Here is a 16,605-nt window from a genome sequence, read left to right on the forward strand (position 1 = left end):
TTTTAAGAAAAAACAATTTTAAATTAAGTGCAACACAAAAAATGCAATAAACAGGCTCTAGGTATGTTTTAAATACTGTTATTTACATATATCAACTTTTGCAAGTAAGAAAATGCCGAAAGGTAGGCGGCAATGCAGTTTTTCTAAGAGATAAATCAGAAGAAAATACTTAAAATCTCAAAAGTGGCTCCTTTCTTCTTTCAGCGTTTTCTCCTCTTGGTAGGTGCTTCAGCAACAACTATCAAGCCTGGAAAGACGTGAGCAGATGTGCGACTTCTGTGAGCAGATGTGCTGCTCACAGAAGTCCTTCTGTATAGGAACTCTGTGGTGTTTTCCAGATGCGACATGCTTTGTAAATTATTGATGTGTTAACTGATTCTCAGACCCTTTTCAGCCACAATGTGCGTGAGAAGGGCAAGGGGAAATGTGCTCTAATAAATATATATATATATATATATATATATATATATATATATATATATATATAAAGCCAGCTAACAAGCATGCCTTTAGGAAGGAGAAGAAAACTGGAGTACCTAGAGGGGAATACCCATGCATACAAAGGGAGAACATGCAAACAGCACGTACAGAGTTGTCAAACAGATATCTTAACCAACAAGTCACAGTGCCCCCCTTTCTTCCATATTTCCTGCTAGTATCTACCAGATGTGTATGGTTAAGATGGATACCCAATAGTTTTCTGTATTTATTCTCTTCTCCATGGTGAACTTTAATAGATTATAGGGGTGTTCTGAAAGTATTTTTTGAGGGTTTTCATTAAAACAAAATGTCTTGTAACATGTGCAGTAGGTTCAAATGGAGGTGACAAGAAACACATGTATAAAAGATCAGCCTGCCAAACATCAGTATATGCATGTAATACAAAACCTGAAACTAGAGATTTAAAACAATGTTATATATAACAGCCGGGAATAATCATATTGGCAGCACTTTACATATTTTTGAAAGTGAATGCTCTCACATGTGTATACAAAAAGATATAAGTAGTGAACTACATTAAGAAATGCACAATACAAATAGTTATGCTAGAGGAAATGCATTTGGAAAGCAATGAGCATATGAATGTGATAAAGAAGGGATTTCAGGATGGTAACTCAGCAGAGTATCTGGGACAAAAGAAAAGGGAAGTACTTATATTAATTGCTAGATGAGCTCCAATAGACACGGCGAAGATAATAATGGTAGATTTGTAGTAGTAAGGGGCAACTGGCAGGGGAGAAGGATTACACTGGCATCTTTTTATACTCCACTTAAAACTGCTGCAATAGAGCCTAAAACATTCTGAGACAAATAACCAGCCTTCAGCAGGGAATATTACTTATTGGTGGGGACTGGAATTTGATTTGCAACAATGAGGCTGTATTTGGGGGCCTAGAAGGGAAAATATAACAAAGGAGGGTAGATTTTGGAAAAAATATTTTGTAAAGAAAATGTGAATTCAGTACTAGGAGCTCAAAGAGAATTTATATATTATTCCCCAAGGTACAAAAACTGGGCTAGGCTAGATAGAAATTATATTTCACAAGAACATGTACATTTAATTGAAAGTTTTGTTACACTTCCAATAACTATTTACAGAACACATGCAATAATAACTAAAATAAAAATGCAAGATAATAAAATGAAAATGAGACACTGGCAGTTCCCCACCTATCTGTTAAACGGTGAGGATTTAAGGAATGGGTAATGGAGATTATTCGAGTTATTAGTTAAGACAGAATTTTTTTTCAGAAAATATAGCTAGGGAGTGGGACAAAATGAAATTTGAGTTTAAAAATGGGGTAGAAATAAAATAAAAATAGATATGGTTAAGAAGTAACAAAAATTATTTAGAGGGACTGAAAAATGTTAAAAAAGTGCAGAATATGGGGAATCTGACAGAAGAAAAAGAAGAGGCACAAATGCAGAGTACTAAAGAGAAAATAAGTGAATATCTGGGTAATATGCATCAGTTTGGAAAGACTGCTGTTAAGAAACTGTTTTATTTGATGATAATTCCAGAACACAAAAGCTTTTAGCCCAATGGTTCAGGCAACAGAAAGTAGAAAGGGTTGTTGTCCCGATCCCCCTTCAATAAATACACATCACACCAAATGACATTTGACGACCTTTATTAAATTTCATAACATAGCTTTGCTCACCAAATTCATTAATTACAACTATTCATAACATAATTGATTCTAAACACAGCATAACAAACTTGTAATGTTAATCAGGGCAGCGTACCTACTCACCCTGCCCAACAAGTAGGGTCCATACCTCTGCTTGCTTACTTTACTTATGAAGCAGCATCCCAACTCACTTCATACACCATCCATTGAATTAACTTCCACCAAATAAGCACCATCCTCACCTCAGCTTGCTTATCTATTTAGCAAGCTTCCTCCAACTACTCATTTCCTTTCCCCAGATCCTTGAAATGAACATCCAAACACCAGAGGGGGAACAGAAGAGGGCAAGCCTATCCCTCTTCTCTGCCAATCCCACTGTTAAATAACCCTAACCCTCCCAACCCACCAACGAAAAAAGGGAGGAAGGGTGGGTAGCAAGTTCACACCAAAATGTGACTGCTTAACCCAACTACATTAGACTAAACCTCTTAAGCCCCTCCCCATCCTTTTAATTTCCTCCCAACCATCCCTGCCTCCACTTAACTCCCCCTAATATCCACCTAACCCCCCCCCCCATGAAGATGTCCTGGGACAAGCAGCATCCTTAACTCTGCTTGCTTATCTATTCAGCAAGCTTCCTCCAACTGCTCATTTTCCTTTCCCCAGATCCTTGAAATGAACATCCAGACACCAGAGGGGGAACAGAAGTGGGCAAGCTTGTCCCTCATCTCTGCCAACCAGCCTGACCAGGCTGTTCCCCCTCTCTTCTTTCCAAAATTGTTCAAACCACTACTTCCCACAAAGGGAAGGATCAAGCCAAACATCATTCGGTGTACCCATCATCCGTAAAGCACCTTAGAATCCTGTCATAAACCCACCTTGCCATACCATTACTGAAACAGACCCTAATGAAACTACATAAAGTAGGATTACCGTGACCCCACTGTACCACTGGAACATCCACCCCAAGAGAATACATACCCTTTTCCACTTTCTTCAAAGCTGAAATCATGGCTCAGCCTGAACGGATTGACAACCTTTAACCACAAACTATAACCCCTTGAACTCAAATCAACACCCAGTGAAAACAACTAGTATCAAGTCTCACACCCAGGACCCTGTCAACTGTAGCCTATCACTTTAGCCCACCAACTACCCCATTATGGATGTGCAACAACTCAATTACCGTAGGGAATAGTCTAACTCCAAAACTTTAATGTCCTAAACTTAGATGTCAGAAATCCAGCACCCCTTGACCTAGTTCCTAAAAACTCACCTATGCTCAGCAATGAAATACTCTAGGTGCTCAGCCATAAATACCCCCATAAACACCCCAATTCACTCATTACCAAACCTTTCTTAACCCATGTTTGTCCCTACCCTTTCCCCTCAAAGCTCTGTTTCCTTATGGTACCTAACTAGTAGGTAATTAAGATCTATCCTACAGCTGCCCCTTCCTGCAACCAGGTTTCCTTAAACCTACTAACTCCCCTGTAACAATGCACCCAGTTTCTAAAACTACCCCAACACAGCCATCTACCTACTTGCTTCCTAAAACCCTATCTTCAAAATTCACCCAAACCCCAAGTGAAATGATCCTTGTACTATTTTGTAAAACCTTAACCTGGTATGTAACATTAACACTACGTACTCAAGGGACAAATTTGTCACCCCAAGATACCACCTGTTAGGAACAAACTCCAGCATCCTGTCAAACACCTCATTGGCCCTTCCCCCACATACGGTTCAAACAACTGGGTGAGTGAATATGACCACCCAAGGTTCCAAGAAAGCAAGGATTGAATTTCACTGACTTGCAGGAGCTGTAGGGCTGTAGCCTAATAAGTTCCTGTGCTCCTATGAATGCTGTGACTACTCATCTTGTTGGATCCCCACACTCTCCATAAACTGCCCTCAACAGTTTTTCCCTTGGCCCCCTTACCTACCCCCTATATCAACGCAATAATCAGCTCCCACTAATTAAACACAGAGCTCTAACATGCCTTACAAAGGTGCTTACTCAGACCCTCCTTGTGCCCCATTCAAGTGGCAAGAACGTCCATCCTATCAAAACATCACCTTTTAAATCCCCTTTTCAAGGCACTGCATGATGCCTTCTGCACTTCAGCGATCTGCAAGGTAAAGAAAAAAATGATAAATTCTATGTACACACATACCATAAATACTTAACGTGGAGGCACTGACAAGGACCCCTGGCACCCCATCAAACCCTTACCTATGGCCAATGACCGTGCTCCTTTTTAGTATTGAGTGCAAATGCCCAAAAGCAGGGACAACTTTCAACATTAATCTAACATACTAAATGGTTAATAGAACAAATTGTACAACCAATTAACCCTGATACCACAAACTCAAATGCCTGTCCTCTGACTAGCAGTGTAAAATCCTCTACCAAAACTCAACAACTTTGAAATCCACTTACTTCTGTCAGTAACTGTTGCCCACTCGTGCTCCCCATGTGTAACATCCTTGCTCACCACTGCTTCCATCATCTGCGAATTCACTGTATCGCCACAACAGGTACTTGGCACACCACCATATACAAAGCAAAGGACAAAATTAAACCCTCTAATAGTAATGAGAAGGCTCCACCTTATACACACCTATTCCAAATTACAGCCACAGCGTTCCAAGACCCCATCTGCAAGAAAGAAAAAGACATGTAAAACATCCAAAATACATAACACACATTCCAAGACATCTTCAAGGAAAACCTATCCTGCCAACCTGGAAGGAATGTACCACCGCCACTCCCATCTATGACAAAGCAGCCATAACTGAAGCCATGCTTCCAATGACCCTATCAAATACCCAAGATAAATTTAACTACCAGTCGAGTATGTTAAAACTAAACCCCACAAATGAAGCGACCTATCAATATCCACAACCAGGGTTACCTTGCAATTCCAGACCATATCAATTAGTGCCCTGTATAAGCCTAGCTAACTTATATTGTAAAACCATCTGCCTAGCTCTTAACCTTCCATCTCCAAATGAGGCACACTAACCAACACAATATGGAACAAATAAACACAATGCAGCAAATCTAATAATAGAACCACAAAGAAACAGAAGATGCTGTATACCAAGACTCGTAATGTTCAAAAACAGCTGAGGCCAGTCCGAAAACACCACCACAAGGTTCGCAAAGCTCACAATAAGGTGCTGCAGTGTAGATTGTAGAAACGGTTTATTAACGTGAAATAAATTAAAAAACACACACGTTTTCATCGATCAAATACGACTTCATCAGATAAAGTCCCAAACTGCAGTTTAAATACTTCCCAAGCTACCATATACAATACAATTATTCAATAATGTAATTAATTAGTATAATTAAATAAATGAATTTAGAAGTATATGACATGTTTTAAAACTCAATAAATACTAGCCATAAAATCTGTTATAAAACTTGGATTACCATCCATTACTAATGGTAATACATACATTACTGGTCTCTTTCAGTCAAAATAAAATTACCAGATATTTTACATATATTGAATAACAATATGAACCATTCACAGAAAGTAAATAGGATGTCCCTTAATTTCAAACATATATTATTAAAAATGTTAAAAAGGCTTGGTCTCGATGGAAAACAACTATAATTTAAATACGCCCTGCCTTAAGTTTGAGGTAAGGTGCAATTAAAATAAAATCATTAAGCCCTGGAAATTTGTTAGACTCTAAAAGAATCTGCCAGTATCCAAATCTAATAATAGCTGACTAGCTGCTTATCAGGTAGCAATTTAAATATTTCTCTCACAAACATTAAATGATTGATAGACCAGGTTGCGGTGAAAAAAACACAGACAGACACACACAGACAGACAGACAGACATAGACACACACACACACACACACACACACACACACACACACACACACACACACACACACACACACACACACACGTCATGCCACTGCAGACATGCGCATACATGTCCACACCCATCTCACCTTAATACACCCACACCCCACATCTTTGCTTAACTTACATGCACTATAAATACTCCCATAAGAGTAAGGGAGGGTGATTGCTGAGAGTTTACCATGGACATAGTGTCAAGCAAATAGGATACAAACCACCTACCCATGAATTCCACATATTTGAAGAGAATGACGCACTCTCCTCCAGAAAGACACACCACACTTGTATCCAGTGCTGCCTCCTTGCTGCATCAGCCATGCACGCACTTGTCTGCAGTGCAGTGCCTCTCCTACTCATTTCCATGCTTTGCCCTGCCTGTGAAGCATCTCCACAACACAACATCTTTTTTCATTCTCCCAGGATCCATGTTCCTGAAACACTTGTGACTAACTCATTATCCTGCCCGTTAGTGATACAAGCAAAAATATTGTCTTCAAATCCGCTGTCTCAATCCATTACCTTCCACAGCCTCCCATCTACCTCTGTTCAAGTCCAGTTCCACCTGATGACTAAGTCAAGGCCCAGACCTCTTCCACCAGAATGGACATCTGTTTCAACCACATGCTCACATGAAACTAGCTTCTTCATAGCAGAACAGGGCATAAGTGAACCAAGCCCCAATACACCAGACAACACTATCGAACAAATCTCATCTTATTATCCAAATAGTAACAGTAAAAACAATAGGATTATCGGTTTTCCTTTTTTTTTTTTAATACATCGCGTATGCGTCAGCAACCTCCAACCCACAAAATGGCCACCACAGCTCCCCCCAGCCCCCACCACTGCAAAAAAGGTGGAGACAGACAATCAATAGCTTTTTCTTTTTTTTTCTTGTTTGGATTCACTTGCCAACACATAACCATCAGCACTCCGGTGCGCTCACCACCCACCCAAAACAGTCAAGGAAATGGGAACCACGACGCAGACTGGAAAGGGAAAACTGCTCTGCAACAATGGCCCCCCACCCACAGAATCCCCTAAAAGCCACCAAACATCCAATGCCATCCATTCCAGCAACATCTGGATGGGCTGGCCAACAGAACACCCATCTCACCGCTTCAACCCGACTCCAAAATCAGACGTCACGCACAGGCAACTCCTCACACTGAACACCCATGACCACCAAAGCACTGCTAGCACTCCAGTACCTCATCTGTAACCTCAGCGATCACCACCAGGTCTATCCATACCTGAGCCAGCTACACTGCCACAGACAAAAATGCAGAGGCCGACACTGACTAAGGGCTGCTTGCCTGCAATTGACAGCCACAGAAGCCTGCCAGACCTATCATGTGCCAACCAAACACGGAAAGAGCCAACACACCACCATGATCGCCCCAAGCCCATGCAGCCTGTCCAATGCATACATGTAGGTCCAGCTCAATCCATGTGCAACGCCAACAAACATGCACTCCTCCCTAGCACCTGAGGTCAAAATTGCCAAGTAGGGCAAGTATGCAAGCAGTCCAGTCCCGAAAAGTGCATCAAAGAAGCACCGCTCTCTCACTGAATGGGCAAATTCATCAGAATATGAAGCAAACCTCCAGCCCACCTGCCATGACCCTGACAGGTAAACACAAGAAAACAATGCTGCCCCATGACCTCCAATGTGTATGATCCTCTGAGAAAACTGCCAACAACACACAAGCTCTGAATCCCAAGCATCCAGGACACCACATCCTCAACAAAACACCCCCCATTGCACCAATCAAAAGCCATGCAACCCGCAGCTCTTGGCCACAGTCAACCTCCACCACCACATCCACAGCCACCACCGGGCTCCACCACACACATGCCAAAGGCAACCAAGCCTCTGAGCCCGCAAAACCTGCCATCACCAGGCACATCAAGCATCCAGGAAGAAAGTCCGGAAAACAGCGAACTACCAAGGCAAGCAACGAAAATGCCAGGAAAAAAAAACGTGAAATTGTGAACCAATGAAACAGCAGCAAGGCATGTCCATGAATATCCTGTCAGCAACCTCCAACAGTGAAGAAAACAGGATCCTCTTCCTCTTTTTTTTTTTTTAATTTTCTTTGGAGACAAAGGCAGGGAATGGAAACACTGAAAGCACCAAGCACCCATTCAACCTCCTACACTAGCGACCCCCACCCCCACAGAGCCCACTGAACTCTCCCCAAAGCTCACATCCCCAAACATTCATGTCCACCTCTCCTCAAGCCTGCACTTCCCGTAGCAAACCAACAAACTCCCATGTCAATTAACTGCAGCAAGCCCAATACCCCAAAGTACCAACTCTCACCCACACCATTTTATCTTTTCTCTTCTATACATGACCATCCTACTCACCTCAAACCTGCCATCTTCTCCACATCACCATCAACCCCAAGTCCTACCTGGTCACCAACACTCCCACTGGTCGTCTCAGACGTAATCCTGCTCTGTAGCAAGTTCACACCAAAATGTGATTGCTTAACTCAGCTACACTAGACTAAACCCCTTAAGCCCCTCCCCATCCATATCTCATTTCCTCCCATCCATCCCTGCCTCCACTTAACCTTTTCACCTCCCCAACCCACTTAACTCCCCCTAATATCCACCTACCCCCCATGAAGATGTCCCGGGACAACTTAGTTTGTTGCCAAACTTCATTTGCCATATTTACGGAGCTTGTAACAAGGAAAATAACCAGAGATCCTGTAGAGGTATTAGAAATATTTTGGAAGTTTTATGAAAAGTTGTATAACGCAGAAAAATGTGGAACTCAGGAAAAAGTACAAATGGCAATGTTTATGGAAGAATGAAATATGCCAAGGTTAGAGGTAGATGAGGCTCAATTATTAACAGTTAGGACAGGAGGAAATGAGATACAAATGGTGATGTACAACCAATCTACAGAAAAGTCCTCAGGAATAGATGGTATTTCCTGTGGAAGTTTGGAAGCTAGGAGGAAAGAAAGGAAGGGATAACGATCTGGAAGGTTTTATTTAACAGCATTTTAAAAAGCTGGAGAATCACTAACATCCTGGAAGAAAACTGTGGTGGTTGTAATACATAAAGATGGTAAAGACCCATCAGACCCAGCTTCCTATATATCCATTTCAGTTCTAAACCATGATTGTAAAGTGGTTCTGTCTATAATAGCTAAAAGATTGGCAAAGGTTGTTGCCAAAATTGATATGGTTCAGTGTGGAGGGGATACAGACATTTGACAACACTAATAGAACAGTGATGATCCAGAGGGAAGCAGTGTAGTAAAATACTGCTCTTGTTGGTAGACCTTGATGTAGGCAAAGCATTTCATGGAGTAAGCTGCGATTTTATGAGTAGGGCAATAGAAGTATTTGTATTCCCTGATATAATAATAAGGTTAGCTATGAGGATGTATGAGAGATTGGAGGCAAAAATTAAAGTAGGAAGATTTCCTTTCTGACAAGTTGTGTCTGAACAGAAGAATCAGGCTGGGGGGGGGGGGTCCTCTTTTTCCTTTGTTATTTGCTTTATATTTTGAACCACTGGCAAAGAAAATAAGAGACTCAGAAATTCAAGGATATAATTGGCATGGTAACTAAGAAAAGTTAGCTTTATTAGCAGACAATATTAGTTTTTACCTGATAAAACAAGAAAAGGACATTTAGGTTCATAGGTTCATACTAGGCTATCTGCCCTAGGGCATTTATAAGCCTAGCCAGAGTGTGTTTGGCTTTCGCCACCCATTTTAAATGAATTTTGCTATGCCCTTTTTCGAGGTTAGTATACTGTGCCTGTGTCTAACAGTGACACAGAAGTGATACCCAGGGTAAACCTACGATCTCCCATCCACTCATCAAAATTCCTCTTGAAGATAGTCAATGAGGGCCTCTGCCTAACCTGGACTGGGATTTTATTCCAGAGTGAAGGGAGCCTCTGGGTTATGAATCTGTCCCTCCAGCATGTCCTATTTATTTCAGTGCTGAGGTTCAAGTCTCTCGAGCGCGTAGCTCAATGGGATTTGGATTTTCTGAGGTGCAGCATGTCCATTAATTCCGGGTTGGACATGGCTTTATACATCAGGCACAGATCACCTCTGAGCAGGCAGTATGCCACTGAGTAGAGCTGGAGTTTCTTTAACCGGGCAGCATATGGCATCTGTTTGAGCCCTTTGATCCTCTTGGTGAGGTACTTTTGGGGTCTTTCCAGTTGCTGCAGGTGTCTGGTAAGGTACATCCCAAAAGGGGCATTGTACTCAATTATGGGCCTGATGAGGGATGAGTAAAGAGGCACGATGACCTCCCCTGATCTAGATGTGAATCCCTTCATGATTAGGTGGGCTATATAAAATGTTTTTCTAACCACTTTGGCCATGTGGTTTTCAAATGAGAGATTGCTATGAACTTGGGTCCCCAGGTCCCTAATTACTTCTTCCGTACTTAATGGATTACCACCTATGTGGTAATTTGTGTGCACTTTGTTTTTGCCAAAGGGGATGACTATACACTTTTTGGCGTTTAGCTTGAGGCCATGGCTCTGGCACCAGTTGTCTGTCTCTATGAGACCCTTTTGTAGGATGCTTGTGTCGGCTGGAGAGTCGATTATGGTGCCTAGTTTGCAGTCATCTGCGAACTTGGTCAAACACAGTCCTTCCGTGTTGGCCTGTACCTCCGAGAAATATATACCGAACAAGAGAGGTCCAAGGACTGAGCCTTGTGGGATGCCACTTGTAACTGGTTTGGAGTCTGACATGGCTCCAGCAATTCTAACCATGTGGGTTCTGTCATTGAGCCAGTTTGCAACCCATCTAGTGACATAGGGGTTTATATTTAAGCTGGTGAGCTTATCTATAATGCCCGAGTGGGTTATTGTATCGAAGGCTTTTGCGAGGTCCAGGTAAGCTGTGTGGACCACCTTCCCCTCGTCAATGGCCTTGGTGACTGTTTCAAAGAAATCAACCAGGTTTAAGAGGCAGGATCTGCCCTTAACAAAGCTGAACTGGGTAGGATCCAGTGTCTGTAGGTCCCCAATATCTTTATTTATGAGGTCCATGATGATCCTTTCCATAGCTTTGCAGACCAAGCTAGTCAGGCTTATGGGGCGATAGTTTTCAGGATCCGTTGAGGCACCACCTTTGTGGAGAGGGACCACTGTTGCTGTACGCCACTCTTTGGGTACATATCCTGTAGTAAGGCTGATACTGAACAGTAGTTTTATGTTTGGGTTTAGCTCTTCTTGTAGTTCATGTAGGACGCAGCCCGGGACACCGTCTGGTCCCATTGATGCTGTGTTTTTTGCTTTGGAGAGGGCGGCTCTTACCTGAGCATCTGAGATGTCAGGGGGGCAGCACTCTGCTGGGATAGATATTTGCCCTTTTGGTGGGGAGAGGGGGGGAGTTTGAGCTGAACCTGTCAGCTAGGATGTTGGCAATGTCTGTGGGTTTGGTGTATTCTTTGTCATTTTGGACTAACTTTGAGCATATCTGGGAATTCCCACCCAGGTTCCTAATGTAACTAAAGAAAGCCTTGTGATTATCCTTAGTGTCCTGTGCAATTTTTCTCTCGAAGCTGGCCTTAGACGATTTTATGAGTGCCCGTAGTTTTTTGCTAATACTGATCAGAGATGCCTTCCGTTTTTGGGATTTTGCTCTATCATGTAGTAGCTTCCTCCTTCTATTGTATAGTTTGTTTATGGCTGGGGTCCACCAGACAGGACACCTGCCTTTGGAGGATTGGGTCTTGGTTTTATTTGGGATTGCATGATCCATGCATTCCTAAAGGTGTTCATATAATGCATTTATAAAGGATTCTGTGGATTTCAGTGTTGTGGAACATTCTGAGACAGTTTCAAGTCTTTCTGTGCTACAAAATTAATGACGCTAAAACTAAGGCTATTGCTGTAAACTACATACCCACACACTCAAATTTGTTCAGCAATACACTTATTTATGGGGACATTATAAAATGAAACACTTAGGAGTATGGATTAAAAAGGATTCTATTATGACAATTAAGGATATCTGGGAAGAGAGTAAACAAAAGGTAATACAAAAACTGAGAAACTGGAAGCTCTGTTTTATTGATATGGGTAACAAGATACAAACAGTGAAAATATTTTAGTTCTGTTTTATACACAGGTCAGGCATATTTTTATCAAACAGAGGAGAAGCTGCTGATAGCAATTAATAAAGAGATGAAGGATTTTATCTGGGAGGGGAAGAGGGCAAGAGTTAAGTGAGATAAGTTGATCCTTCCAACAAAACAAGGTGGTTTGGGTTTACCTGATTTGAAGGGGTATTTCAGAAGTGCATAACTAAGACTCCTGTACAAAGGACAAGCAGAAAGCTATAATTCAAAGTGAAAAGGGATCATACTGAAATAGGGGAGAAGTTCAAGAATTAAGGAGAGACTGGGATTTTAGATGCAGGTTCTTAAGGAGAATAACTATAACTATACAGAATATTATATTCATAAAGTAGGGATAGGTTCCTGACCCAGAGACTCCCCAGACTCTGGAATAGACTGCCCATACATATCAAGCAGAGCGCCTCTTTGGCCCTCTTCAAAAGGAACCTTGATGATTAGATGGGAGATAGGCAATTCACCCCAGAAATCACGTCAGTCACCCTGCTAGACAGCGGTCCAGGGAAGTAAATACTGTGGGAAGAAATAGCCAGGGAATTGTTATGGCTAGGCTTGTATAGGCCCTAGGGCCAATAGCCTAGTACCAACCTATGAACCTATGAGCAGAAAGTATTTTAAAAACTAAGCCAAAACTGGAATAAAGAGTGGAGATTCTGCCGTTAGGGATGACTGTGATTAGGGGTACAGAAACTAGGCAAAAGGGTGCTGGAATTTACTGGACAAAACTAGCAAAGGAACCAAGATATTGGGAGCAGATAATTAGACAGGGGAAAAGCTAACAGAATGGGAAGAGGCCAAGAATACATTTGGACTGCAGGCTAGATTGCCTTCCCTCTCAAGGATTGATATCAGAGTATAGGTAAAGAGAAAGAAATTGGGGGGGGGGTCCTAAGTGATAGACCAGCACTGGTAGATCTTTTAGTAGAATCTAGAACAGAAGCTGCTGTTAAAAAAGGATAATTAGGGCATATAACATATTGCATGATAACTATAGGACTCAATCACAGGAGCTTAGAAAGGATGGGGAAGACAGAGTGGATAAGCAATTCATAAAGAAACAATGGGAAGATATATGTATAGCTCCCAAATATGCAACAAAGTCTAGAACATTTAGAATTTTTGCTTGGAAGTGTTATTGTATAGGTATTTGTATACCCCAAGCAGACTCCAAAAGATTTTTCCTCAGCTAGATTACAAATGTTGTAGGCGTGATGGTGAAGAAAAATATGAATGAGAAAATATTTTTAGGAGTGGAATGAGTTGACAGACTTTAAAAATCCCCTGCAGACTACTCTGTTAGCAATACTGGGTGAACAGATTGTTGTAACTAAGGAAATGATTTCTGAGTTGTGATACAGAATCAAAATGGCCTAGACATAGTAATGCCCTGCTGAGTTTAATTCTGGTTGCTCCAAAAAAGAAATTACTAGAAAATAAAAATCAGAGTCTAAACCAGCCACACTAGAATTACTGAATATTGTAACAGAAAAGAACTGCAAGATGGGTCTTTAGAAAAGGTTAGGAGCAAATTACATAGAAAATGGGAATTGTGGGAGTCAATACCTGCAGAATAATGTTTTGGAGGAGGAATGAGGTTTAAGGGAAGGCAGGAATTGAATGAGCTATATAATGGTCAAATGACAATGACTATATAGAAGGTAGTACATGATGTACAATGTCTGCATCTGAAAATGTGTCAGTATAGTTTGTTTTCAATTTATATAAATGTGTGCTTGCTTATGTCATACGTAATAATTCAATAAAGATGTTTCTTGTTTAAAAAGACTAGATGGAGTAGTGGTTTTTGATATTTCACTTTTTACACACTTAATGGCAAGTTTCTGAAAGTTAAGTGTCTGATATTAAGTTAGCTTATTAGTATTATATAAACGTTTAATTATATAATAGTTGTTATCAGCAGGCATTGCCAAAATAACAAGCGTATCATGCATGAGGATTCTCCAGTATGTAAAAATGAAAATGCTGTTCATAATAACATGTTGATCCTTAAAAAAATCCTCATGTTAAAGATCTGATCAAAAGTGTCCACAAAGACCAAAAGCCTACTATGAGGGTTAGTGAGGCAAATCATGCTCTGAGAGCCAACAGCTTTTTAGTAGGCCTTCATCTTGTCTCTGCCAGTCCCAGGCTATCTAAAAATAGAGGCAAGTGGCTGAAATGTTATTTTATTCCGATGAAGTCCTCACTTTGTTTGGAATGAAAGCATTCAATAACATACTTGCCAGTTTGGTTTTGGTTAAAAAAAAATCTCTCGTGAACTGAGTTATGCACTGACTGATTTGTTTCATACTCATAGATTGCTACTAGGCTCACTACCCTTGGGGCCATTTAAAGCCTAGCCAATTACCCCATGTGAGAATCAAACTCTGCACCTTGTTCTGTAAGGTAAACACCTTAACCATTATGCCAAATCCCACTGGTAGATGAATTTTACTTATTCATTTTGTTTGCTTATCCAGTGAACTAGAGGGTCTAGAAATGTCTCACTTACTTTGTTAAACAGTTAAACATGTTCCTCTTCTGGCAGGGAGATGTAAGATGAACAGTTCCCATTCATTATTTGTTTTCTCACCAGTTGCTTTGTGTACTATCTGAAAATGCGAGTATTTAGACTTTGTTAATCAAATAAGCAACTACTCTGCAAATACCCATTTTCAGGAGTGACCTAAGAGCTCTATCCTGATAGAATGAATTATTCAGGAACATCTTTATGCACGCATAGAAAATGTGTGAGCATCAAACTTTGATTATCAGCACAGTGTGTATGAAAACCTCAGATGTATGTTATCAGTTCCTGCGAGTAGAAAATTGTGTTAAGAGTTTGCTTATCCTACACAGTGAGCACGGATATGGTCATACTGGAAAGGCAGTTGGCTTTAATGAGTGCTTTGTCTGTTGCATCTTTAATTATGACCTACAGATGCTCTCTGTTCCTCTTGACACTATGTGTTAACCAGCTAAATACCAGGCTTGCTGACATTACTGCCTATTTTGTTTTCTGAAATAAATATTTCCTAGCACGCATTAGCTATGTTTTCTCTTAAAATAATATCTTCATTTGTTTTACATGTATTTTTCAGGCATAGTGTGTGAGTCTCCTAAAAACATTCCAAATGGCTATCTTGAATTTGCTAGTATTGGACTTGGATCTGTGGCCACATATTACTGCAACAGGGGGTAAGTTTATCCGTTTAGGGTTTGTTGACTCGATTGTATGATTGGTGTAAATATACAATGCTGGTGCATAACTCTTAACTCACAATTTATGCATCCTGTGTTTCATTTCAAAGAAACAATGATACCATGACTTTGTGTGGCACAAATATGATATTGCCACAATTTTATAGATACCATGTTACCACAAATGAGGTAAATGAATGAATTACCTAGACTCAGATGCAGTTTTTTGAAATTAAACCATTTGGATGGATAGATGAATTGGTCACATTAAGTAAAATAATAAGCTAAAACATGTTTAGATGTCATAAACTAAACCTGACTAGCCAACATAACTACCTGTATACATATAAAGTTATTTTTATGAATAACTATGGGTGGTATGATGATGATTTCCTAGTTTTTGAAATGTTAAGTAGCTGATAACTTGCAAACTGATTTGGTAATTCTTATTTGGCTAGAAAACTCTCAAGTTATTTACTGATTATTAACATGGCCATGATAAGCATCTGATCCACACTCAGTATTTAAAACAAATGCAACTGTGCAATAAAAGCATAACAGTCGCTGTACCCAGTAAATGGAATAATCCATATGGGTATGTGTGTAATGCTGCATTTACCCATGGTTGGCATGGTTTGATCATGAGGGTGAAACCTGACTGATCAAATTCACATGTGCATAAATCCAGCATTACCTACGCACATGCTGTTTCACAGCACTGTTAAAAACTGTTTACTATTTTAAACAGCAGCACTGCTAGTGTGGACATCTTCTTTGAGTCGTCTTTTCTGTGGTCTTCCATGACTCCAGTGTATTGCTCATATGCTGGATTTGTACAGGTCAAGATTTACTAGGTGAAATGCACTTTGTACCACTTTATTTTTGTTAGGACTTAGTAGTGTGCATGCATCAAGTGTTTATGTGAACATGTCTGACGACGTCTGACATCTCATTGGTGAGAAAAACTTGTTAACATTGTCTGACTTGGTTTATTTATTTTTAAAAATATTGCATTTTGGAAAGGGTATAAGTCTGTTTTCCATCCTTTGTAATAGTTAGATTTGTTTGTGTTGCTTTGTGGAACATAAACTATGGTGGATATAACTTTTTGTTTTTAATAGCTGCAGTCACCTGGGTTTTTTGCGGTTGACAGTAGTGGATTTATAAAAGGCATAGTCTACCAATTGGCATACATGTTTTTGAATAGCAAGTTTGACTGGGTGATGAAGAATAAACTTTTTTT

General features: G+C 40.5%; 1 protein-coding gene across 1 annotated transcript in view; it reads left to right on the forward strand.

The window, feature by feature from the left end:
- Positions 1 to 16,605, forward strand: part of LOC122806222 (complement receptor type 1-like) — a 424,151-nt gene that overhangs the window by 213,728 nt on the left and 193,818 nt on the right. Inside the window, exon 8 of the mRNA XM_044076465.1 lies at positions 15,263 to 15,359. Coding sequence (XP_043932400.1) covers positions 15,263 to 15,359 — 97 coding nt within the window. The remainder of the gene's footprint in view (positions 1 to 15,262; positions 15,360 to 16,605) is intronic.

Source organism: Protopterus annectens, chromosome 7.part0, assembly GCF_019279795.1.
Source record: "Protopterus annectens isolate FY-2018-M chromosome 7.part0, PAN1.0, whole genome shotgun sequence".
In the NCBI taxonomy this organism is placed as follows: Eukaryota; Metazoa; Chordata; order Ceratodontiformes; family Protopteridae; genus Protopterus; species Protopterus annectens.